At 40.0% G+C, this 26418-nt stretch overlaps 2 protein-coding genes across 8 annotated transcripts in view; one reads left to right on the top strand and one right to left on the bottom strand.

The window, feature by feature from the left end:
• Nucleotides 1-26418, top strand: part of NBEA (neurobeachin) — a 508722-nt gene that overhangs the window by 331814 nt on the left and 150490 nt on the right. For all 7 annotated transcript variants that reach the window (XM_030475974.1, XM_030475972.1, XM_030475969.1 and 4 more), the window contains 2 exons: nucleotides 7167-7310; nucleotides 21279-21415. In XM_030475974.1, coding sequence (XP_030331834.1) covers nucleotides 7167-7310; nucleotides 21279-21415 — 281 coding nt within the window. The remainder of the gene's footprint in view (nucleotides 1-7166; nucleotides 7311-21278; nucleotides 21416-26418) is intronic.
• MAB21L1 (mab-21 like 1) lies at nucleotides 23262-25701 on the bottom strand. Its single transcript, XM_030475976.1, has one exon. It carries the CDS (start codon nucleotides 25200-25202, stop codon nucleotides 24123-24125), a length of 1080 nt encoding a protein of 359 aa, XP_030331836.1. The 5' UTR covers nucleotides 25203-25701; the 3' UTR covers nucleotides 23262-24122.

The following is a 26418-nucleotide window of genomic DNA, read 5'->3' as shown; positions in this document are numbered from 1 at the left end:
AGCTTTGAAAATCAGTACACTCTATTAGCAGACCTGTCAATATAAAAAGTGCATTCCATTTCCACCTCTTGCTCTAATAACCTTTTCTATGTTACTCAGAGGCAGTTCACATAATCAGAGTATATTGTCAGCTTACTGGAGTTGGGGAAGCATGAAATGAAAATCGCGTTAATATTGATCCAATTCTCTTACTTGCAAGTGTCCTTGATGTCCTTTCCACTGAGCAATAACTGTTGGTGTGATGTAGTTATTTTCCTCTCAGCTATTACTGTACTTCTGTAAAATAGCTGGAAATACAGTTAGGAAAATTTTATTGCTCTTGATTATTTTTCTTGTATATCATCTTTGCCTGTTTAAATGATCCATGGTGTATCAGATAATTTGGGTTCTTTCAGCAATTTATCAAACTACAGTATGCACTGAGAGGCTGCATCTCAAACTGACAGAGATTTGTAAAGGTCAACAGTAATGAAATATGAATCCATTCTTGTGTGTACAAGTTACAGTGGCAAACTACATCTTAATCCAAATATAAACATTTGAGTGTTTTAAATTCCCATTAGAAGGACTTCTGGTTCCGGTCAGAATGAAGACTGCCCTTCAGGAGCCTGAAATGCCTTGTAATGTTTGCTGGACTGGGCGTATCTGACTCTGTCACCCGCTGGCTGTTTATAGTCAGTGCCGAATTAGTGCAGGATCCTTTCTCATATGCTCAGAGTATCTGAAATCTGAAATAAATATAATGCTAATAGTGACAACTTCTAAAAATTAATTTTGTAACCACTTGGAATCTGTTTTCCTATCTGTAAACTAAAAAAAAAAAAAAAGAACAAGTGCCTAACATGGTAACTACATCTTTATTTTTATGTAGAACTTTTTATATTAATATGCAACACTTTGACTTTAACTACAAGCACTTATTGTTTTAAAAGCCCTCAACCTCATCTGAGAATTGTGTTCGTTTTGGCCTTGCCCATATTCTCCGTCTCCTCATTGGCATAGTTTGTGTCAGTCTCATTTTTACAATGCAGAACATCTGAGACTTTTAAAGAGGAAAACATACACAACAGTAAAGCATTTACTTACAAATGACTCACATAAAGAAGATCATTTGGTCAGATAGTACATATAAAAATAGGAGAAAAAATTTATGGAATGTCTGTGATTAAATTTTAAGGTATTTATTATAGATAACAAAAATATAATTTGGTTTTACTTTTCATGGAAGTGATTTCCAATACAAATTTGTGCAATTTTTAATTTCTATGCAATTTTCATAGACTTTTCTAGAATTCATAGAATTTTTCACCCTCATTTCTTCAAAGATCCTTAATAATGAAAATATGATTTAGATTCCTCTGGCTTTTATTAAATCTATTAAAAACAGACTTTCTTTAATAACAGTCACTTCTCTGATTCTCTGGGGAAATTAAATTATATGCCAGTCAAAGCTGCCAGTTCCAGAAACACATTGCAATTTAAATAACTGTAGCAGACACAGGTGGGGACAGTTCATCAAGATATGCCAGCACCGGTCTGCTACTCAAAGCCAGAAGGCCGTCTCCTGAGTAGACCCAGGGATACCTGGTGTGTGTTTCCCATGGAGTGAATGCAGTTCTGGGAGGGCTGGCTCTGTAGCCCTGCAGAAGGATATTAGGCTGGGGTGGAGTGATCACCATGTCAATGATTTAATCTTGCTGGGTTTTGTAGAGGTCAGTTTACAGACTCCCAAGCAGCTGCTCTCCATAACTGTGACTGCTGCAAGGGTCCCGGTGCCTAATCAAGTTAGTAAAGATCAGCAATGAAAGCAGGGGTTTAAACTGTTAGAATATATAAAGCAGGAAGATTATCTAGTGAAACTTTTTTCAAAGTATTTTTGACTATTAATACTGTTGGAAGAATAAAAAAGTAGGAAGTACTGTTGCATTCTAATTCTGTGCACACATGATCTTAGTTCTTCCTGTAAAAGTTTGTTTATGTGATTGATAAACAAAAAATGACTCCCAAGGAAAAGCTTAGTTTTTTTCAAACTCTGTTGATAAATTCTATTTTACCTGCAATATAATTTCGTGGTTCATATCATGACCTATCAGGTAGCCTCTTGTGAGGAACTAATTCTAAATTCCTTTATTTAACAAAGTATTAAAAACTACCTTACATGATTAAAATCCAGCAACAAAAGAAGTGTTCTACAAAGCAGTACATACCAGTGATCTGTAAGGAGGAAAAAGCAACTTAATCCTTAAAAGTTTCTGAGGAGAGCTAAGCTTCACAAACACTGTACTTCAGCTGCTACAGAAGAGAGGTTTTAATTAAATGCAGCATTTTACTGTAAAGAGAACAGACTTTACTTATGTCAAAATGCTCCTTTAGAAGCCACATAAAACTGTAAAAGACAATATATGAAAAAGGTTTCTTATAGAAAAGAAGAGCACCATCCCATGAAGCAGATTTCCAGATGTTTGGAAACATTAGAATTTCCTGTCAGTATATTTAGGTAACATTAAAATGAGGTTAACTTTCCATTCTGCCATCTCTCTTCAAAGATCAAAGAGCACTCACTGCATAAATTGCCTTATCAGTAATTCGTTGAAGTAAACTATGGAAACAACTTTATAAGAAGCAGTAGTCTCCTTTTGTTGGTTACAGTATTACGTAGAAAACTTTTCTTAAAATTAACCATATTTTTTACCTCATTTTATACTAAATACAGAGAGAAAAAAATTTAAAACACTATATTTGAATATATAATAAATAGATAGAAGTAAAGAGGGAACTGGAAACTCCCTGTGCTCAACCAAATTGTAGTAATTGGTGTAAGATCTAATAAGATAAACATACATAAACATAAATGTAATCAAAAATATGTTGTGTTTGTACTGCTAATTTTAAAATTTTATTTAAGGATCGTTTTTGTGGCTCTGGACAGTTACAGTGTGTTTGAAATTTAGATTGTATCCCTAGAACCTGTTGTGACATACACAGCCCCACAGGGAATTTGTTGACTTAATTGAAAATAGAGAGGCAAAAATTCAGGTGTTACAATAACAAGAACACACACACCCAATTTGTTTAGATATTGCCCATATGAAATACTTCTAGAGGCTGCAGCTGCAAAATAACAGGAGATTCTTCAGTTCTTCGTAAATTATTAGGTTTTTATGGGGGTTCGGTATGAGGGTTTTTTTGTCTGCTTAACAATTTCTGTTTAAGGAAAAGTAATGCTACTGGAAGAGAGATTAGTAAATTCTTGGCAATAGTGTACAATTTTACTGTGAAGCTCATATAATCTTTCAGACGTATAAAATACCTTCTCATGGAAGTAGGGGTTTTGTAGAGGGGTGGTGGTTGATTAATTTCTTTTAAATATGAGCTCTTTTCAGTTACTCTGAAGCTACTGTAGGAAGCTAGTTTTTAACATGAACATCTAAAAAAATTATCGAGGTGATAACAGGTGTAACAAAAGATGGTTTGGGGTTTTTTTTAATAGCTTATCTAGTCTTATACATACATTCTTTTCAAGTATCTTTAAGATAGAGCCTTCAAGTTTCAAGAAATTAGAAGGCATGAACTTCATCTGGACTTCAGGGTGAGCCACGTGACTTATTTCCTTTGAATTCTTTGCAAAATACAGTTTTAAGAAATATCTAGCTGCTTTTTTCAAGGCTTCTTTCCAAATCCCAGTCTAGAAAAATATCCCTTGAGAAGCAGCTTGATAAGGACAAGTACTGATATCATCTGCAAGATCCAGACTGTATACACCAATGTCAGAATGTTGCTTTCTTGAAATTATATCTAGTTTCATTTTACTTTGTTCCTATTTTAATGGATTTGAAACATTTTCTAATTAGACTTAGGAACTGACATTAGTACAATTCCATACTGTGTCTTTAAAATACAAACTCCTTGTATCCTAAAAAGAGTTTTAAATGGAATATCTGGAAATGGATTTCATTTCATAGTCGTTTTGCCAGTGCTTTCAAAAAAAATCATTTGAGGTTTGATTTTTTTTTTCCCCCAAACACACTGAAATATCAAGTATTCATTTATTTGTCTCTCCTTTTTATATCATTGTTAACAATACTAGACATAGTTTTACGTCATATAATTTTTTATTCAGTTTGTTGTCTGGTTTTAAAGGGACAAGTTGTTTTTCTTTTTCTCTCATTTGGAGAGGTTCTCTTATTTTAAAACCTTTTGAAGTCATCTTGAAATATAAAAATAGAACATCTGTGACAGATCTGTTTTGAATATATTTCACATTTCAGGATCCAAAAAGATCTGGTGGTCTGTGGTATTTGCTTGTTAATTTCTTGATGAATGGCTAGAAAGGCCACGAAGTGCACTCAGTACAGCACGTCTTCCGAAGATAGATGATCTCAAATAAATTCTATTCCCAATCATTTTTTGATTTGTTAGGTGTTAAACCATTTCTTTGTAAGGACAGTGTTTACAAGCCTTGTAATGAGACAGCCCTGTGAGACCTTACTCTTCTTGCTGTAATTTTGATAAATGGAACTCTAACTCATAAAGGATATAGTGATTGAAGGGCAACTGTGGGTCTCGTACACTTTCATTTAGATAAATGTTGGGTACAGTACAGCAAAACTGAGGTGCACTCAACAAAGTGATAAATTTAAACAACAGCCAAGTGAGAGCTCTTTTCCATAAAGACAAAGAAGTGCCATTTACTATATTTCTTTTAGATAAATGTATGTTTAATATTATAAACCAGAATGGACTTTAGAAACATTTGTCCTGTTGCTAATCTCCAAATTTGCCAAACTAATTTAGTGCCTTCTACTCTACCATGTTTCTTACATCGGTGTCTGGCAATATTTCTGTAATCTGGTAACTGGAACCCTCATTACAAGGGATTTAAACTACACTAAATTACAGGTTCTTCTGATGCATTTTAAGTGTTGGTAATCATTTGGGACTTGAACTTATTTTCTTTGTAATTTTAAAAATACATCTTCATGCATAAATAATTTTGAAAGACTGTCACTAATCTAATCAGTTACTACAGAAATTTTGACTCTATGATTACTCCAAGTTAGTATTTCTGAAGTAATTCATTTGAAGATTATCACATTTTATAAAGCTCTGAAACTTTCCTAACACTCACTAGAACTACCAAAAAGGAAGAGAACAGTATTTTCATGCTTCCTTGCTCCCTCCTGCTAGTTAATCTGAGGCCCCGGTCTCTTTTAGTGTCAAATGCTTCACAGCAGGCGCTATTACTTGTGTCAAATGATGCTAAACTCCCTTGCAGTAAACACGAGTGTAACAAGATCCTGATCTAGCAATTAAATACTCAGGACAATTCTGATATAACAAAACTGAAAGTTGGTTACAGCACATTACTCCTTTCTGGTTTTCCAAACTCCTGCAATTCTTGATCTTTTTTGTGAATTAGGAGGGAAGAAAAAAGAAAAAAGAAAAAAATCAGGTAAATAATTACTTAGTGTACTAAGTAATAACCTATGCAATTGAGATAATGAGCCTAATAACTGGACACAACAAAACAGTGTATTAGTATATATTGGTAATGTCTTAATCGCTGTCATTATCAGTATGGTCCTAATGGAGAGAGCAGCAAACAGGAAGACTAGAGATGCTGTCCTGTATTTTGGGCTTGGTAAAAAAACTGGGGGGTTGCTTACTTGTTTGTCTTTGCCTGCTTTGTAGTTTCAGAAATAGCAATTGAGATAATAGCAATTCTATATATAAGATTAATATTAGGTAACGTAAAACATGAGATTGTCTCGGCCTGTAGTAGAGTCTGATATCCACCATGCTAACAGTGATCTTCAAACAGAGTAAACACACTCATAGAAAAATATGCCTCCAGCATTTTTATTTGTATGTGACTCTCCTGTTTGTAGTAACAAAACTGCCTGACACTTCAGTGCCATTCCACGCATCTACCTCCACTGACCTATCTGCTTGCTATATTCCTCTTACTTGTCCTGTATTAATACGAGGCCAGGAGTCTTACTGGGCTTTCCTTCATCATTTTACATCTGCCATAATAGTATTAAATCATGTTAAGGCTTTGTAGAAGACAAGCAAAATCTACATGTGACTGGTTTTCCTCATATTTCACCCATCATTCTGTAGCTTAGTAGGAGGACAAATTCCAAATTATCATACAGAAAGGAGAAATTATGTTTGAGTTTTATTTCTTGGTTGATAGAACTGGAGGTGCCCACACCTTATATGGCCTAACGTGAAGATGCAGGGTTTTCCGTTTAGGAAAAAAACAGAAAGCTTTCTTGCCTAAGGCTGCTATGAGTCTGTAGTACTGAAAATAAAGCTCATGTCCTCTCCCTGGCTAAGAAGGAAACAGTGTGCGGATGTCACAAAGGGGAACATGAAAGCTATTTATTATGTGAAAGCTACTTATGATTCTGTCATTTGACCACACTATGATTAATTTTTACATCGTGCGAATGATGGCAAGTGCTAGTAGGACCTTCCCAAAACCTAAGAAGGTATATCTCCTGCTGTAAGGAACCATCAGTCTGAGCAGAAAAAGTCAGTTATAAGCAAGAAGGACGGGTAAGACTTACCTGTGAAGTCCTTTGAGGTATTTGCCACATGCCCATACACCAACAGTTTTATTGTGCTCCTTAAAAACACACACGCAGATGCACACTAAAGTTCCCTCACTGTGCTTGTCTTTTTTCAGTCTTTTCTGAATCTCCGCATAGCACACCTTGTACATTGAAATAAGCCATCTCCTACTTCACCATCCTGTCCCTCCTATTGCTAAGACAAAAATGATGACAGATTTTGAATTTCTGAAGGCAACTCTTTGAATTTAGAGTAGGTGGATTGAGCTCTCAGAGGGCAGTCAGGACACCCAAAATAAATTCCTGCTGAATTTCTTGCAGATAGAAAACTAATGGAACAACACTGAACATAAAGTAAATAGCAGTTATTAAAAGCAGGAGAGTCTTTGTGAAACAGTTTGTATTTTATTCAAGATATATTTTGAAAGATAGAATAAAGCTGCATATTTTGTAAACCTTGATAAAGTTTTAGAAAATGTTCCTTCCTTTTTCAATAAAGATGATTTATACCTTATTATTACTTGACTGTGGTTGGTTTATATTTAAAATATTATTCAGCTAAATTCACAACATTTGTAACTTTTTTAGGCACTGAAGAGGATGTAGTGAAGTCAAAGAAAACTTTCCGAAGTCAAGCTGTGGTAAATCAAAATGCAGAAACAGAGCTTATGCTGGAAGGAGATGATGATGCTGTTAGCCTGCTCCAAGAGAAGGAGATTGACAACCTTGCAGGTAATTCTGCTTTTCGTTACATCTAAGGTATGAGCCAAAAGTCGCTTTTAAACTTGTTGCTTCTTAAGCTTCGTGATTAGCATCTTAATATTGACAGCTAAGTATATAACTACAGTGTGAACAGATTCTTTGTGTTCTAGATTTAATATGATGTCCTAGTTCTATGAACTAGGGGAATTGATTGCAAAGCATATGCCTATTGCCCAGTCTTTCAGCAGAGATGTGAGAAAGAGCAATACCTCAGAGCTTTTACTAGTGCCTGTGACTTGTTGAAAATTCTGTAAAACCACTGTGGAATGTCTCTTTTCTTTTGGTTAAAACGGAGATGAGGACTAATTCCACAACTCAGGTTTTGTGAGTCAGGGAGCGATTGTGCACTTTCATGACCTGATCTCAAGTGCCACACAGCTTGTGGAGAGACACCTGAGCAACTCCTGGCACCCACTTCTCTCAGGAGTGGAGTTAAGTGGCATCTCAACCCATCTGCCACAGCAAGTGAAAAACTTGCCTGTTGTAAGGAACGACTAAGAAGGAAAAACTGTAACCAAGCTATGAACTTTGTTAGTTAGCATATGAGCTGGGAATAATTCCTCAGTGTGTATATACTTGAGAGAGCCCTTCTGGTCCTTTCTCCCTGGGTGAAGGTATACAGTGAGGTCTCAGATTTATCTGTCTTCTAACAGGTTTTGTTACAGCTTTGTCTTGAGGCAATACTTTCATGAGTTGAAAATTCAATCTCTTCTCAGACAAGATAAGAATGTGAGAACTGTGAAATGCAGTATGATTTTTTTTTTTTAGGTTATTTTGCTTAGGAATATATTTGTTAAACTGGTCCACTAAGGGGAAGGTTTGTGATGTCTCAGGATTTTTTCTGCATAATTGAATTACTAGAATAGCCATTTTTGCTCCTGTACTTTCTTCTGATGCCATAGTGGAAATTTGTAGCAAGGATAAGATTATAAATGGATGGTTAAAAAAAAAAAAAAAAAAAAAAAAAAAAGGGGGGGTGCAAAACAAAAAACAAAAAAAGCAAGTTAAGCAAAGAAAAAAAGCCTACATGAAAGTTAGTCTAATGCTTTGAAACTAGAGCAGAGCAGAGGGGGCAAGTAAATGCTTTTTGGTTGCTTGGGAGCAACCTTCAGTATATGATTATAACAGTTAATATGTCAATCTGCTTGCTTTTTCAATCTGCAGCTAACCATTGCTGAGACACTGTTGTCTTCAGTCAATAAAATAGTGCATCAAGCAGTACCATTATTGGAATAACTTGATCAGTGTCCTATTCTCCTTTAGAAGGAAAACTCAGTACTGCTTTGGCTAAATTCTTAGAAGCACTGTTTCTTAGAAATGTGTTCTTAGAACAGTGTTTCCAACTAAATATGCATATAGTAGCTCTGACAGCTCTGAAGACCAGGTCTTGATAAAACCACACTGTCCATTCTTGTCTAATTCTAAAGAGTTATTTAGATTGAGTGTATGTGATCCGGAAATCTTTGATATATGCCAAGTTGTGGTATCTCACAGCATCATATATATCTAGTTACTGTTCAGAGTGGAATGACACATCGGAGTTTCTATACTCAGATATGCCTCCAATTTAACTTTAAAGCTTAAATCAATTGAAATGTGGTTTACAACGATTTGGATTGTCTCAGTAAGGGATAGGAACTAAGCAAAATCATTATAAACTGGGTTTCAATTGATTTAAGATTGCCCGCATTTAACTAAAACAATTTAATATTGTTTATTCCATGAAACTAAGGCACCTTTTAAAATTATGAGACCTTAGATTTTAGAAATTTTTCAATTAAGAGAACATAAATATTACAATATTTTGATTTGTGAAGGTAAAACTAAAAAAGGGAAAGTTTGAAACAGATTGAGACTGTTTATACAAAGTTATCTGAACATACCTTTTGTTTCAGACACTCTATAGTTTTTCATCAACCATGTGGCACAAATCAATGTAAAGTTCACCTTGATAAATTACATATGGGATGGAGAATTTTTAAATAATTATAGCCTGAATATTTTTATTATATAACCTCGGTATTCTGTATGTTGCAATGGCAGATTTCATTATATTAAGTAGCATTTTAATAAAATATAAAAATCAGATTCCATGTTATTATAGTCTTAGAATTATGACTTCTAAGTTTGCATCAAGATTTTTAACAAAAGCAGTATTTTAGCTGTCTTACAGTATGAGTTATCAGAAGATGTTGTTCTTGTTTTAGCATTTACATATTAAAATATTTTACATTTTTCTGTTTCAGTTTTAGCTCCTTTTATTCCCAGACTGTTCACTTCAAGAGGCAAGTCACATCTCTGTTAGAACTAATAATTGAGATAGCCCAGTCAATTTTAACAGTTTTCTAATACATTTTGAATCTGTGGATAATACAATCAAATCTGCTGTAGTGAGTTGATATTACTAACTCTTCTCCTTTTCCTCTCTTTTCCTATCTTTAACACTGCAATAGGGCTCTTAAATACCTACCTTTTCTCTTAAAAGCCTGAGAATGCAAATTTTCTAACCGTTTGTCTTCTGCTTAGTAGATGATTTTTTCCAAATGAAATGTGGATGTATTCTAATATTGTAAGCTGGCATTCTCAAAGGGAAATATGTTTTAACAGATAATTAATATTCTTTCCCAAAACTTTTTTTTTCAGTACTGATCTTGCACTAAAATACATAGTAAAAAAAAAAAAAAAAGAAAAAAAGAGAAAGAGAAAGAAAAAAGAATAATGGTTGAACCACTCAGGTTTTATGAATTTTAGATTTTAGAAATACATTCTCTTCTCTTTGTTGTGAAGTTGCAAATGACTTGCTGAGAATCGTTTGTGTGCCTCCGAGAGCAGAATTTAGCCTTAATGACAGTTTTTGAAAGATACATGTTCTGTAACTGGAGCACATTTCATCTATTTCGTCATATGGCTGGTGGCAACAGCAAATAGGTCCTAGCCAAACAAAGTATCCCTGATGAAGTCTTTTGCTACTCTCTAAAGAGCAGTTTCTAGAAAGAAAAAAAGAAATAAAAATAGGAGGATATAAGGCTTTGGCTTATTTTGGGAAGACAAAAGGCTTTGGCAGGCATCTTTCTGGTTATTTGCATGGGCTCAATCAACTCAGAATCTGACTTACTCATAAGCCATCATGAATTACAATCTCATGACAGTCGTGCAAGAATAAATAAGTGTTGTTCACTCCATTATATGAGAAGATTGACCAACTCATCCAAATAAACCCAAGGAAAGCCACTAACTGCCTTTAGTGCATCTTAGTCTTAATGTACAGAATGTTTTATTCTTGGACATCTGTCTCTAGGTGGAAGGAAACCCCCCACCATGCGTATGTGCCAGGAAGGTTTGAGTGAGATGCAGCTTCCCAGCACTGCTCTAACCTTTAACAACTCTGAACTTCAGTATAGAAATATTTCTAGAAAGCAGTACTGCTAAACAAGAGCTGATCTTCCATCCAAGCCAGAATGGGTAGCTAGTCCACATTGGCTTGAGCACTAAACATGTTAAACCCTCTATCCAGACTTCTTAGTAGTGTGCTGAGTGTACAGACTTACTGCCCTGTGCTGAGGAACACACTAGGTCATGAGGATTTGACAGCTTATATTATTATTAATGAGATATAAGACCTTTCACTTCCAGGTCATCTGAAGTCCAGACAAGTCTGGTGGTAACCAAACATTATCAACATATGTTTTGGCCTATGCAAAATAGCCTTTTGTCTCATTTCAGACAAACTAACAGAAATCATTGTGATTTTGAGCATTTTTCAATTGAAAAAATATTTGACGGTGTAATTGGAAGAAATTGGAATAGTACGAAAAGCTCTACTAGATAGAGTTGCAGTTAAGATTGTGTAGCAGTACCTAAGGAAAAAAAAAAAAATGTAAATCATTTAGCCCTTAGGGAAATTTTCTATTCCGGGTTCTAACAAAGGACTCATTTACATTTCTGAAATTATTTTGAAGCCTTGCACAGGGCTAGATGCAGTAAGAAAAGCACTAACACACCAAGGAACTGCATCTAAAGCCTCAGAAAGCTCACGAAAGAAGTATTTGGGATGGAAAACTTAAATATGATTGACACATTTGATATTTAGACATATACATATTTACTTACAAATATGTATATGGCCAAAGTCTGACCCTGAATTTTCTTTACAAGAGTTGACCAGTGTAGTCAATCTCTGGTAAGCAAAGCTGTTTGCAACTTTTTCTTACTTGTTTTTAAGGAGTAATGGAGGGGCATATTTTCTTGGGTTTATTTCAAAATAATTTTCAACATTATTTTAAGGTATGTAGGATGATTTCTATTGGTTTTGTTAATGCAGTTAAGACAAGCAGTAGACTCTTAATTAAAGAACTTGGGCCTCTACTGAGAAAGCAGATTTTGAAATTAGTCAGTTTTGCAAGAGAAAAAAAACCCCACATCATTAATTTGGGGCCAACCAGAGAAAGTTTTGATACATTATCAGTAATAAGTTGAAAGAAAGCACCAAATAGCACATTATATTACCTCCAGCCTACCCGGGAGGTTTTGGAGGAGAGGAGAAGAATCATCTTCATCCCTCTCAACTCCTGGAGAGCAAAACATGACAGTGATTCTGAGAGTGGTCTCATCTTCCACCTCCAACCCTTCTCCTCTCTCCCTGGTGTGTCCTCTCCTGAGAGGCTGAGAGAGACCTGCCACCCATCACGTCCTCTCCTTCCACTGCAGCGGTTGCCACCTGTATAGCAGTAGCTCTGATGATCTTGGGGGGTCCTGAGGGCAGAAAGCAGCAACCACAGGGGAAGCCTAGGAAGGACTGTAACAAGTACGCAGTGATGCCTTCTCATAATTCTCTCTGCCCACAACAGCTTGCACCTCTGAGGCTTCCAGAGTCTGAGGTACTAGTTACTTTCTTTCTTTTTTTCCCATTTCCTCTCTCTCCTCTGCCTTGCACTGTCTTTCTCTTTTTCTTTCTGGAGGTGGCTAAGGTACCTTAAGCTCCATGTTTTATGCTTTTTTCTTTAAGAAAAATGTATGTACATGTGTACACACAAATATGTCAGTTAAATAGCAAAGTTTCATTAGAAAACGCCAGAAAAAGTCTAAATATTTTTCCTAGTTTTTCAAGCTTCCCAGTGGAAACTGTTTGCTGAATTCAGCATGCACTACTGAGTAGTTTTCTCCCCTCAAACTCAATTTTTCTTGCAAATTAGTATTCAAGATAGGAATTTCATTTCAGGGGGTTGTTTCTTTGGTGAAGGGACAGGAATGTGGAAGAAGAGCGATTCTTTTTCCCTTATGGTAAGCATGTAACCACATAATCCTTGTACTTCCAAACATGGAAATCTAATTCAGTCAGATTTCCATAGTTTCTGCTTATTATATGTTCAGATTTTGATCTTCAAGTCTAAGTATAAAAAAAGAAAAACATATTTGTATGAGTTTAATTTAGAGGATGAATTCAGGCATAGACTGAAAACAGTTATACTTTCGATACGTAGTTGGCTTTCACATTACAAAAAAAAAAAAAAGCCCTACAGTTTCTGTAACATTCTATTTTTAGACACCTCAGTGTTTATACTAATAATTTTTTCCACATTACTATCCAAAATAGCTTAATATTTTATAAGGTGGTTGTCAGTCATATATGATAGTGCTTCTAAGCACAGCTTTGAAGAGCTCTTCCGTTTGTACCTTATTGCACCACACTCTAGGTCTGAGCATCTTCAGCTTAGCATCTTCAGCTTTTAAAATGGCAGCCAGATTTCCTGCTTTCCAAGCTTTAAAATGAAATTGTTCAAACTTCATTGTTTTGTATTTCTGAATGTTTCTGAGTACTTCATGTGCTCTGTTTAAATTTCTTTTTTTTTTTCCCATAACTTCCAAAACTCTTTTTATTTAAGACTGCAAAATTAGACTACAATAGGGCCTTCGACTGCACACTTGCCTGATACATAAGTCTGTAGCTTCTCCCTTGTCCTGAGGTCCCCCTGGATGGAGCTTGTTAGTTTATCAAAGGGCAAGCTGATGAGCTACCTGATATATGGAGAGATAAATATATACATAAATAACAGAGAGAGTGAGTAAACCATAGAAGAAGGAAAGGCCTAGGCATAAGGAGACAGATTCCACCGTTCTGCACCTTATTTCATCTTCACTATGCAGTTGGTTCCCATATATAAATCCCTGCAATCTTTGTAAGAACGTACAGGGATGGACCTGCATAGATTAGTGGTAGGAATTTATCCCGAACTGTACTAACCTATGTTTAACCTAAGCACTTTCATTGACCTCTGGACAGGATTTTTGCTTTTTTGCCCTTTTGTTGGTTTTGGGTTTGTTTTTTGTTTGGGTTTGTTTGGGGTTTTTTTCACCACTGCTGTTATAAGAAGCAAGCAAAAAAAAAAAAGCCATCAAGAAGACAGTTTGGTTTTGTTAGCCAGAGATTGCACGAGAAGCAGCCTCATCAAGTGCATTTGAACAGTCCTCACTGGTAGCCTGTTACACGAGTGCTTTTAGCTTGGCTTTCTAAAGAAACAAGGTTTATGTGAGCATCCTCTGTCAGCCTCTATCTTTGTAACATCTGAACCTGGAAGCCATTTTGAGCAAACTTTAACACAGGAGTAAGGATTTCAGAAGCAATAAAATTCCTGCAGTGAAATCAGGTTGTAAAGGGAAAGGAAGAATCCTACATGGCAGAGCCTGCCACATTGGCTCTCCTTTTTATTAGATACCAGAGAATCTTTGTGAAAGAGTCTTCAGAAGTTCCCTAACTGTGGAAAAGCAGCAAAACATTCAATCAACCAGTAGATACAGTTGCCACTAGAAAACATTCTCTGTTGGTTCTGGTGGTGTTTAGAGATAGTCATATTTTCAAAAAATTTTGAGGTTACAACAGTTCCATCTCAGGTGATTCTTCAAAATGCACCTAGCAAATTATATGCTGATTCAACAACTTATTTCTTTCTCCAAACACACATATAGAAGTAGCTAACAAAATAAGTGTGCTTTAAAATATCACAGGCTATCTGAACATAACAATTCCCTTCACTACAGTCTCAAGAAGAATAAGGCTTACAGTTTATCCTGAAGAGCTTTTCCAGAATGAAGACTTTCATTTCCAAAATGAAAGCTGAGGGCTCACATCATTCATTTCATTTCTAATCAATTGAGCTCTATTGGCATGCCCAGGTACACAAGCTGGACTGTATGAGATGCTTGTCAAGTCTAGTTCACTCAGACTGACAGCTGGAATTTGATCCCTCTTGTTCCCGACTCATTACAGTGAGTTCCTGTTTTGGTGGCATACTGCTGTAGCAGGATGCTCTCTCTGCTTTCTCCTTTTTTCTTCCAAAATTAAATATGCTTTTCTAAGGTATGTTTTTTTCTGTTACCTTTTGATTAAATAGACAGATATAGTGGCTCTCTCAGAGAGAAAACCTATCACTTATGTGGATGTGTTCAGCATCACGTAAGGTTTTCTAGGTTGAAAAAAATACCTTAAATTTTACCTGTAAATGAAGAGGAAGCTCGTGTGGGTCATAGTGCATTAGTGTAGTATACTCACATCCGGATGCACTGCTTAACAATCAAGGTCTTAATTTCCAAACCAGCTTAATTTACTCAATCCTTCTTATGTATAGCTTCAGGCAGAGCACTCTGTATGAATCTAATTTTAAGTGGCAAATATATGCATCGCAGTAGTGAGGTCTCTATCCCAAACATTTGAGTTTCTGGCCAGCTGTAAACCATTAAGGGGAATCTTGGTTATTATTAATACTTGATCATCTGTCAGGTTGGTGCTCGAACACATCCTGGAACAATACTAAACCCACATAAGCCACTCAGAGTTTGAGCACAGTTCAGACCTTGTCATTTATGCCACAGAGTAAATCAGACTTTACCTGCAAAAGCAGGCAAAAGATGATTTTCTGAGTTGCTTTAGGCTGTTAGGCATACAGCTAATCATTCCATGGGACCTTCAGTGAGAAGATACCTAAAAAGATTGACTTTGCTATGGTATTGAGCTTGTCTCTACATATTCTGTAACCATTCTATTAAGTGGTTGCTTTCTATCATACTTTGAACATAAGAAAGAGATATTTATTCCTAGGAATATTGTACTATTTTATATTTTCCTTTCAACATGAGCAGGGAGGTATAGAATTAAAATAGTAATTTGCCTGTGGAGGTGCATGTGTCAATTCAAATATATGGAAGGCGTATATGTGTTTGAGAGAAAATTACTTTTTTTTTTTTCTTAAGTAACACTATTTTCACATTCTCATTTAAAAAATGTATTTATTTCTTACTATTTTATTCAGAATTTTAATATGTAAGATTATTTTTATTTACATTTTCTTTTTAATCAAACACATATGTTTGCTGTTATGGCACCACTTAAGAGAATTGAGTTGCTGTAATTGTTTAGTTATTGTTGTTGAAAAAGACCATTGAAGTTGATCTTTGATGTTAGTAGTAGTGTTACATGCTTTATGGAGGAAAGGGGGGGAAAGTGGGGAAAATTTTGGATATCAGGGGCCTATCCACACTGGCAATGACATTTAAACAAACAATAAAAATCAGTCCCTCCCTCACAATATGAAACATGTGATTGCGCAAGAGTAAAAAGCCAACAAAATAAGCTTGGGTATCTCTAAACACAGAGGGAAGGAATTGGGGGGTTTATGCAGTGGAGGAGGAGAAAAACAAGATTATAGTCATGTTTAGACTTAGATTCTGGTTTCTGCAATCAAAAAGTTGTGCAAATTATTCTCTTTATTGAAACTGTTCAAAGTGATATGTAAAGGGAGCTGGGTATGTACATTCTTATAAAAGCCCTGGTTTGAGTGAAGGGAGTTACTCCCCATATCTGCAATGGTGGAGAACAAATTGGGGGCAACCATCCTCATGTAAGTTCAGTATATTTACTGCAGAAGTCTTTTTAAAGGTAGTTTGGATCAGATTTATGATGACAATAGGAACAAAAAAGACTAAATTCTGTGAATAAGGTTTTTTAGGAATCTTATGTTATTTGCTTGTTATTTACATGGCAGTGCATGTATTATATTAATGGTGCTAATTGGTTGAAATCTTTTCCTGACTACAGAGGTATTCCCAAAGGCTTCTGGTGCCTATACCTGTTTCTGCTTGTATTGCTATGTGATTTATATTAGAAGAAACTGCAGGGTTTGTGTGCATGCGTGTGTGTTATATACAACCTGTTTCAACTATGAGGATTTGTAGTCATTTTAAATGCAAGTCAGTGTCAACTACACTTGGCTTTAAAGTGCTGAGGGAATTTCAGTTGTCTGATTTCAGGTACCTTGTGAGTGATTTTTAATTATTATTATTAATATTTAAAATTCTTGTTTAAGCATCATATCATATTACAAATTGTAGTTTATGCAAACTATTTTACATAGTAAATTTATTAGTTTCAGCTAATCCATTTTATATTTTTCCATGTTAAACAGTATATGAAAAAAGATTGATGTTTTCTGTTTTAAAACAGTGTCAGCTAAGAATTACACATGACAATATTCACTTTTTTTTTTCAGAATAACCAGTAAATTGTAAAATTAAATTGGTCAAGCTGATCAGATATGTTTTCAAAGTATTTTTCTCAGCTAGTATTTTTTAATCTATAAGTAATCACCAAAATATTATTTTAAAAGTTAGACTTTTAAGTCTACTGCACGTAAATTGCTTGGGTTTGTAATTCAATGTATAAAAGCATACATCTTATCCTACTTAGGAGTAATTATACTCAATCGTCTCAGAGAATATACCTCTGGTGTAATTTGTGGGCTCATAAATGTAACATATCTTCAGCTCTTACAGTTAAAAACGACTGCTCATGGAAATGAAAATGTTTGAATCACAAGTTCAAAATAGCACTTTTTTTGAGTTTTCCGTAAGAGGTGCAATTTTACTGGTATTGCTTTAGCAGACAGCAAACTCGTTCACCTGATAGAACTTTTCACTGACATTGATTTTCTTTACTTGAACTTGAAAAATACAAGAGCTAGGATACAACTAAAAGAACTGAATACAAGGTCTGAACTCTCTGTTTAACAAAAATTAACGGAGGGGAGGAGAGAGATTACATTCTGCTTTTATTCACTGGGACCTTCTAATCCCCCGATCATTTACTTTTGGAAGGAAAATATTATTTTTAAAAGTATATGCGCGGTAGCGTTTATTTTAGAAATGTAAATCACATGTGCCGACCACAGGGATCAGGCAAAGCAGAAAATTCTCCCTCTGAACAGATTACAAGACCCGTGGATCTGAAGTGATTTACTGCTCTAAGGCCAGAACTTCTTTGTTAGGTTGCTGCTTCTCTGCTGTGGGCCGCTTCAGAGAGCTTGGGAAGAGGCAACGAAATGATCCTTAAAAAGAGATGCTCTTGCTTAAGAGTCCCAGCAGCTGACAGACGCCCTGGACGCGAGTCCTCTTCACAGCCCCCATGCTGTCTGGGGAAGCTGAGCAGCCACAGGTTGGCTTTTTTCCTCCGGAGCTGGAAGGGGTATGCCCTCCGCATTGCCGGAGGCTCCTGACCTGCGCGGAGAGCTCCCGGCAGCGGCCTCGTGTGCGGCCCCTGCGCTGCGCGGCCCTCGCAGCCGCCCTGGGAATGAATATTTACATCCCCTGGAAAAGCGCAGCTCGCCGCCGCCGAGGGGCCGGGCCAGGCTGGTAGCCGGAGCTCGTTATCTTTCCCGCATGCAAATGAGCCCGTCCTGCGGCTCTTGGCTCAGGTGTGCCCGGCTTTTGTTCCATTAGATTATCAATTGAGGTTGGGAAGGAGACCCAAAGCTTCCCGATAGCGCGGTGCCATATGGAAAATCTGCGCTATTTTGATTATGCTCTGTGTAAACATTTTAATATCGGATCCTTAAAATCCAGAGACTATCCCAAAGGGGATTAAAACATAATCCTCTCTCTCTATAGCTGTAGTGGATTAATTTCGTATTCTCTCAGTGGCTGGCTTGCTCCCTGAAGGCTACAACAAAAAGACTCTGTGCTCCTTAAACATGCTATGGAGTTGGAAGTTGTAATTGGAGATTTCCAAAGGACAAGTGTAAAAATGACACACTTAATACCGACTTTTTCTTTTCCTTTTTTTTTTCTTTTTCATTTTGTGCTTTCAGGAGGGGGAAAAAAAAAATCTACAAAGACTTTTTTTAACTTAGTTGGAACACCCCGTCCCCCGAAATCCTGTAATTTGACCACTGTTCATTATGCTCACTGCTTCTTTTTTGCTAATGGGGGGGGGAAAAATAAACGTTTTATCATCTGGAAAGTACGATAACGCTTATTCCTTCTTGCATTTTAACACATCTGACATGTTTACATTGCAACAAATGTGGGGTGTCATTTGAGCAGAACGCGGGGCAGATGTGAAGGTACCGGTCTGGGAGCTCGGAGCCTTTTCTCGGGAGGAGGAGGAGGAGGAGGAGGAAGAAGCCAGAAAACCCCCTATTTCCCCTGCATTCAGCAGTGGGCTCAAAAGTGAACGTCCCCTCTCCCTCCCCACCCAACCCCTGCCTTTGCAGCTTGGCCCCCTCCTCCGTGCGGGGGTGCCTGTCGCTAGCACACCCGCCAGCCTGGGGACACCTATTGTCTTCTCCGGGGTGTCAGGCTGTAGGTTTTGGCCTTTTGACCACTAAATAGCGGTGGCTTTATTTTCATTTTAGCCGCACAACACCAGGGAAAAGAGGTAATTGGATTAAATTGATGGTCTTCCTTCTGGGATTCAGCAAAGCCCACAAACGCCTCCTTAATGTGATAGAATATCGGGTCGTTTCCCGGACGCATCTTCCGAAGGCACTTTTCTTCCCGCACAAAGGCCCGGGAGCCCATCACCGTGCGCCGGGCCGGGCGGCAGCTCCCGGCCGCGCTCAGGGAAGGGCGAGGGGAGGACTGGGACGCTGTGGCTGAGAAGGCAAGTGCTTCTGCAGGGCAGGGAGCCGCGCTCTGCCCAGACCCCCCTTCAGTAAACACAAAGAAAGGGGGCCTGGGGAATAGAAACCCAAATCCACTTGTAATCGTACAAGGGAATCGGGCGTAATTACTCGAGCAGCCTTGATGAAGATTGATGAGGCTTTAACGCGGCTTTTCGGATCGATCACCCTGCCCTCTGGAGCCTGCTGCCGGGCTTCCCCGGCCCGGCCCGGCCCGGCTCGGCTCGGCTCGGCTCGGCTCGGCTCGGCTCGGCTCCTTCCTCACCGCCAAGGGAGGGAGGGAAGATGGAGACGAGACAGGGAGAGCAGCAAAGCGAGCCCGGCGCATGTGATTCCGATCAGCTGACTAGGGTCAAGAGGCTACCCTGGTTTATTAGGAGATGGAAAACAATAAAATGAAAGAAAATAGAGTTTGTATCAATATTATCCAGCCTGCCACGCTGGGCTGCTGAAAGCTGTCACTGAAACTACACACTTTAGCTTCTCCTTGTATACACAGTAACTCGTGCCTTCCGCTTTATTTATTTTGCAGAGTAAACGACAAAACATTGTGGAATACAGGCTCAAATTGGGTGTTACAGTAACGTAAAACGTTAACAACATGACAGTTAGATGTGCCTATATAGGACTAATTTGGTTTAAGTGAGTAATTGGAAGTGTTGCTTACAGGATCTGGTAGTAAAGCGGGTGTGGGGTACTGGGGGAGGAGGAGAGGTTGCAGCCATGCTCTTGGTCTGGGTGCCAAGTGTGGCCCACGGCTCACCTCCACTGTGCTGTGCTCCCCGAGCATGGAAAGCCTTCATCCCTGGAGAGAGGGGTGCCCGGGGCCTGCAGGCCCTCCCTGCCATCTGAGCAAGGTCTTCCTTACGGCACAGGAGAATTCAACAACTGCATTATCCATGCAAACCCTTTTTAGCATTCACTGGGTTGATCAGTTTGCCAGTTTCCGAAAGGTGCTTCAGTCGTTTTGTACCCAGCTTCTCAGTACTGAGGCTTTATTATTTGTACATCAGATATGTGTGTGTGCCTGCGTGTGGATATGTGTGTTTATATATGTGTGTACAAATTACCATGCAAACTTTAGTGGTTAAATCCTGAAAAGTGGTTTATATTCAATCTTTTAATTAGAGCAGGTGAGCTTCTTATACATGGACACCGTCAGCTTTAACAGTAGATTGCATTCATATCGAAGATAAGATGGTGAAAAATCCATCCCCGTTGTCTTTCACATTAAAGCAGAAGTTTTCTTCCCTGAGTTAAAACCTAACAGTTTGTGCGGAGAAGGCTGCCTTTTATAATAGGTTTTCCCCATGCCATCTTTTCAGTGCCCGTGTAAGCATCTCGATATGGAACATATTTGGGCGAAATATTGTTACCGTAATTTTAAGAGGATTAAGTGAAGCTGAAATAAAAATGATGTTGCCGTAAATATATTTAACGATGCTAGCCTTTGTGTGCGTCTGGTGTGGAAGTAGGTAAAAACCCCACAATTTTTCGCGATGCTTTTGAACTCTGGACCCAGAGTTAATAATAATGTCCCCAGGCTCCGCAGAGCCGGTGTGGCGGGCAGGGGCTGCGGACCGGGGACTGCTCTGCCGCCCGCCCGGCACGGCCCGAACTTATCGCTGCCAGGTCGAAGCTGGATGTAACGAGTTGCCGCTATCGCACGTAAACAGCGGTAGTGTTAACGAGGAGCAAAGGGGCATGAAAAGAGAAGGGACCTACTTCTAAGAGGCAGCTATTTTTCACTCTAACCCCTCTGAATTTCGCTGCTGGCTGATTTATCTCGCAACCCCGGAGCTCACCAACTCGCCTCTGTCCTGACCGCGGAGTTCGAAGCACTGACCGCGGGCAGGAGGGGAATAAACACGCAGGTTTACAAACGGCGTTTATGAGGGGGCTCGCCGGGCGCTGGCTTGGCGGAGGGGAGGGGAAGGGCCACCGGGATGGGCCGGCCGGGCGCCTCCAGCCTGACCTTCGCTTTGCCTTGCAGGCCCTGTGGTCCTCAGCACGCCGGCACAGCTCATAGCCCCCGTGGTGGTGGCCAAGGGGACGCTCTCCATCACCACCACGGAAATCTACTTCGAGGTGGACGAGGATGACCCGGCCTTCAAGAAGATCGACCCCAAGGTGAGTGCGGCCGGCGGGCGGCCCTGTCCCCCTCCTCATGTTCATCTCTATCCCCGGTCCTGTTCCCGGTCGTGGTCCCTGCACACGTGCGCCGGGGCTGCCCTTCCCCCCGCTCCAAACTCCCGTCTGCCGCCTCTCGCTGCGTTTTATTAAAAAAAAAAAAAAGGGCAAAAAAAAAAAAAGCGCAATGTATTAATGATGTTAAATCCTCTGTTACGCAGCGTGCGCGTTTTCCAACAGCCTTTCGCTCGGTGCCTTTGTATGAACGTGGTCAGATTTAGTAGTTAAGCCAATTGCTCTGAAATCCCTGGAGGGAGCAGCAGTCCTAGCCCGCAGCCTTCCCGAGGCACAGCGGAGCGTTTTAGCCCTTCCGAGGATATCGTAGAATCCCGTTATTTCAATAACGTTAGTTTCCGTGTAAGAAAATACGGCGCATTTTGTAAACACTCTGACTGCTGAAATGCAAGTTCATGCTGATTTTCGGGGCGGGGGGAGGGGAAGGGAAAAGAAGGAAAAGGAAAAGGGAAATAGGCATGTGCCCAAGACTTGATTCCTGGGAAAGCTCTGGGTTTTTTCTGAAGTCATTTACTACTACCAGTTCCCCAGCGCCGCCTCCCCCTCCTCCGCGGAAGCCTCCAGCCCAGCCGCCGCAGAGCAGGGGTGCGTGACTGGAGCGGAAACCTTTGCGTGGCTTCCTCCCGCGGGCGCGGAGCGGGGGCTGCCGCGGGGGGGGCGTAGGGAGGTGCGGAGGGGCCGTCTGTTACAGAGTCTTTTTTAGCCTTATCGCTGTAAATTGCGCTGGGAAATGTTAAAGATTAAAAATAGGGGAGGTACCTCGGGTTTGTTTGCTTTTTGTTTTTCCTGCAGAAATATCGTAAATAATTTCCAAGAAAATTCTACCGACCTCGTCTGAATATGTTTGTAATATGGCGATTTCTCTTTGGCGAATAATTTCTCAAACTTGGAACTTTCTTTGCAGTGCTGGGGAGAAACAACAACTGTCAGAATCACTTGGGATAACGGTTTCGTTAGGGAAATATTTCCCACTGGAAACAGTTGCTGGTGGATGTTACACAGGCGATCGGCCTCTTTCAGCACTTGTTGACTGTCAGGGTACTAAACCGATTCCGCGTTGTGATTCCGCGTTTTGATTTTAAAGCCGTTTTAAATAAAGGCACAGTGAAAAGGACCAGGCACTGCGGTATGGAGAGGCGATGTTGGATCGCTTGCAGTTCTCTAGGCACACACATGTTATTCCCTCTGAATACCCTGGGAGCACAGGGGCTTGATTTCTAGGAGTGCAGCTGGCAATCTTATCACATTCATAACGGATTTGTAGGTCAGAAGTAATATTGTTTTTCACTTTATTGGTGCCGGCTTGAACCTTTCACCTATAAATTTTGTTTTCTTCTTTATTACTACTTGTGCGAAAACGTGAGTTTTATCAGGCTCGTTGCTCGGCTTACTCGGTACACTGGCTACTGCAGGGAAACGTGTTTCCTCAGCTTTGTTCAACACCGAGCACAAACACATCAGTGCCGTATAGTAAACCTTTCAAAACCAGATTTCTTTTCTGACGGCTGAAAAAGTGTTACTGCATTAATAACAACATCGGTGTCTGACAGATGCTGATGGTCATCTGGATCTAAATTCTAATATGTCTGGAGTACTAATAATTCCCTGTTCTACAAAACTATTAAAAATGCAAAAATCAGGCGGCTGCCCTCAAGTTTTCAGCTTTACAGGGTTTAAGCAACTATCCACAGGAAGGCAAAATTCACAAAACATAGCTGCCTCTGATTTTTCAAGTAGAAAACTTGAGCCGGTATTGAAACGCTTACCCATATGCATTTTACTTCATTTATTAGCTTGTAATTAAATAAATCAGCAACAGAAATTTAAATCTAAATCACAAAAGGTAATTATCCAGTGTATTTCAAGTGCATTTTCAAATATATAATTCCAATATTCAAGCGTTATTATATAAGCAGAATCCAAATTTCTTTTGAATATATTTAAATAACATTTCAAGTATATTTATGGAATGTTAGAATAGACCAAGCAATATATATGAAACGAAATATGTAAACTTGTTAAGTTCAGACACTTCCAAAGACAATTAACAAAAGTACCGTGATAAAATCTACCTTTTTTAATGGTATCTTCTCTTTAGCAGAAAATGTCCTTGAAGTATCCAAAATGGCAATTTAACTTCCGTTCACCAAATCACAAAACACCAACATCCACAATTTCAAAGACAGTGTAAGATCACAATATTTGATACAAATCAAAGGTACATTAGGGTTTGTTCAGATGGCATATCCAAATAGCTTTTACTCACAGAGGGTTTACATAAAAATACTGGGATTTGTTATAATCCGTTGGTACCGTTTCTAGGCAGAATGGTCACAATCATGTTAAATTACGGCCAATTTTCTAGGGAACATACTTTTTATTATTATTGTTTTCCCTTTTTTTTTTTTTTTTTCTTTCACGGGGAACTGCAAAATTGTGACGAAGATAAGAGAGGAACGATACTTGGCTTTGTCATTTGCTTTTCTTTCTGAAGAGCCTAAGCTATATTCCTTTTTAAAAGAGAACAGTATTTGCATTGTCAAGTAGAAACATTTGACTTTTCGAACAGGCAGCTTAAACTTCATCGGGAAATAAGCAGATTTGTCGCTCGGGCCGGTTTTATAGTTACCCTCTAAAGTTTCTCCAAACTTTTCGGGTTGGTAAGTATTTCCCTAGCCAGTCGCCACGTTTGTTTGGCCGCGTTTTCCAGGGCCGAGTGAGGTTTGCCCTGAAAGAGGTCTAAGTTGGGCAAGAAGTAATGCGGGCACCTCCTGCACTGGAGGCAGGAGATGAGCTGCAGTAAAATCCCGTTGAGCCGGTCCCCCAGGCACGACTCGTCCCAGTCCGATTCGCGGGGATGCTTTTCGCACTCGTAGGAGACCAGAGTCTTCATGTGATAATTATTCAGGGGCTGGCCCGGCAGCTCCAGGTGACGGTCCCGTAAGGTTTTGAGGATAGAGAGGCATTTCTTCCTGCAGCCGCCCATCTGCAGTCTGTTCTCGGCTTCCGCGAACTGCAGCACCCAGGCATCGCTCTCCGCCGAGCTCTGCTTGCCGGCCAGAGAGTGGCACTCCTTGGACAAGAGGTTGAAGCCTTCCGCCTTGACCTCGGCCACCCTGTTGGGTCCTGGCCAGGGGATGTGGGGGAGCGGCCAGTGGGCAGCGCTCCGCGGCCAGATCCCCGTGCACTTGAACGCCGGAGTGATCTGCACCACGTACCGGTCCCTGATCCTCAGCTTTACTTCGCTGGTGTCCGCCACCATCTTTACCACGTCTCTGTAACTGCACTTATCCACGGCTTGAGCCACCAGAGTCTGAAATCTGGACCGGATTTTGCGAGCGGAGAGGTAGCCAGACGCCGTGATGAACTCCACCCAGAGGGACATACTCCTCTTGCGCCCGTCGCTTAACTTTAACACAGCGCAGCCCGGCAAGGAGCCGTCGTCCACGAAGTTGAACACCCCCATTTGGTTCAGGTACAGCACGACTTCAAACTCCGTGGGGGAGATAACTTCCAACCCCTCGTAGCGATTGTCCATCTCGTTCAAGGAACTGATGAAGCGAGGCTCCTGCACCTCCACCTCCTTCAGCACGTCTGACACCACTTTGCAGACTTCTCGGATCGTTTTGGCGATGGCAGCTTTCCTGGCTTGGCATTTCTCGTTGTAGTATTTATTCAAGTGATACACCAGCTTGGCCTGGGCCGCGATCATGTTGGGGCAGAGATCCGGGTTGTATACCGGAGTCTCGCAATAGGCTGTGGGATCCAATGCGGCTGCTAAGGCTGGAGCCAACTTCAGAGGAGAAACAGGCTGCCGCACTCTGAAATGTAACAAATGTTTTTCAAAATGCGCCGGGGCTGCTGCTCCTCAGATGCTCTCTTCCTGCTTTTTTAGATCAGCCGTCTTGAAGTGTGTGTGCCGGGGGGGGGGGAGGGGGGGGCGGGGGACTGGAGGGGGCGATATTTTTCCTCCCCCTTTTTTTAAAGGGTCCGTAAGTGAGAGGAAAGCATCGAGAGCTGCACCTTCCCCCGCAGCAAGAAAAACAAAAGTTGCACTGAGACACAGCGAGGCTTCCAGTAGTCAAAATAATAAAACCTCTTCGTATTTATTTATGTTTTTCCGTAGTAATCACTGTGTGTATGCAGGGTGGTTAATCAGGTGGTGGGGGAAAAAAAAGTGCCGTGTGTGTGTGTGTGTATATGTCAGAAGAAGCTGGCTGTTGGTTTGTATAAGAGCCCAGACGCACTCGTGTGGAAATTATAAAGGCAGGGCCAGGCAGGCGGGCGGCCAATCGCCACTGGGCTCGTCACTGCAGCCTCTTTCAGCTCAAACCCTGCTAATTAATCCCTCGCTAGGAGATAGATATGTATACACACACACGCACACAGGCACATACACAAAGGTAGAAGGTTACTGGCAGAAAAACCGCCCCGATCATCTGTGCGCTCGGAAATCGAGAGAAATCGCTCTCCTTCGGGTGTAACGTGCAGGGTATTGACGTTTCGAAGGGACTCGGCAGAAGGGTGCCGCTCCGCAGTGAGCACGCCGTGTCCCCCTCCCGGCCGCGGCGCGGGTGCAGGTGTATTCCTGGGCGTCCCCCACCTCGGAAGCCACACACCGGGCTCGCTCCTGCGGGAGCAGAGACGTAAGGTCATTAACTCACACTCGGCGGCACATCACGCTGTCCTTTCCTCCTGATAGTTGCTTCTAACTGCAAGAGAGAAGTTGTTGGGGATTTTTTCCTCTCGTGAATCGGCCAGTGAACAAGGCAGCAGATTCACGGCAAATTTAGTGTTCTTTGGAATAAAGTATCACGCAAAAGTCCGCGATTTGTATTGTTCTAAAAGATCTTCTGACGGACTCTAATCGATTTTGAGGTTTAATGCATTTCGGCATTGTCTCTGCCTGGCTTTTTGTGTTTGTACCT

The sequence above is a fragment of the Strigops habroptila genome, chromosome 2, assembly GCF_004027225.2.
Source record: "Strigops habroptila isolate Jane chromosome 2, bStrHab1.2.pri, whole genome shotgun sequence".
In the NCBI taxonomy this organism is placed as follows: Eukaryota; Metazoa; Chordata; class Aves; order Psittaciformes; family Psittacidae; genus Strigops; species Strigops habroptila.
Note: the sequence above shows the minus strand (reverse complement) of the source record. Positions and strands in the feature narration are given on the sequence as shown.

Coding starts and splice junctions, on each gene's coding strand:
- MAB21L1 (XM_030475976.1), bottom strand. CDS start 25,202: ATGATCGCGGCCCAGGCCAAGCTGGTGTATCACTTGAATAAATACTAC.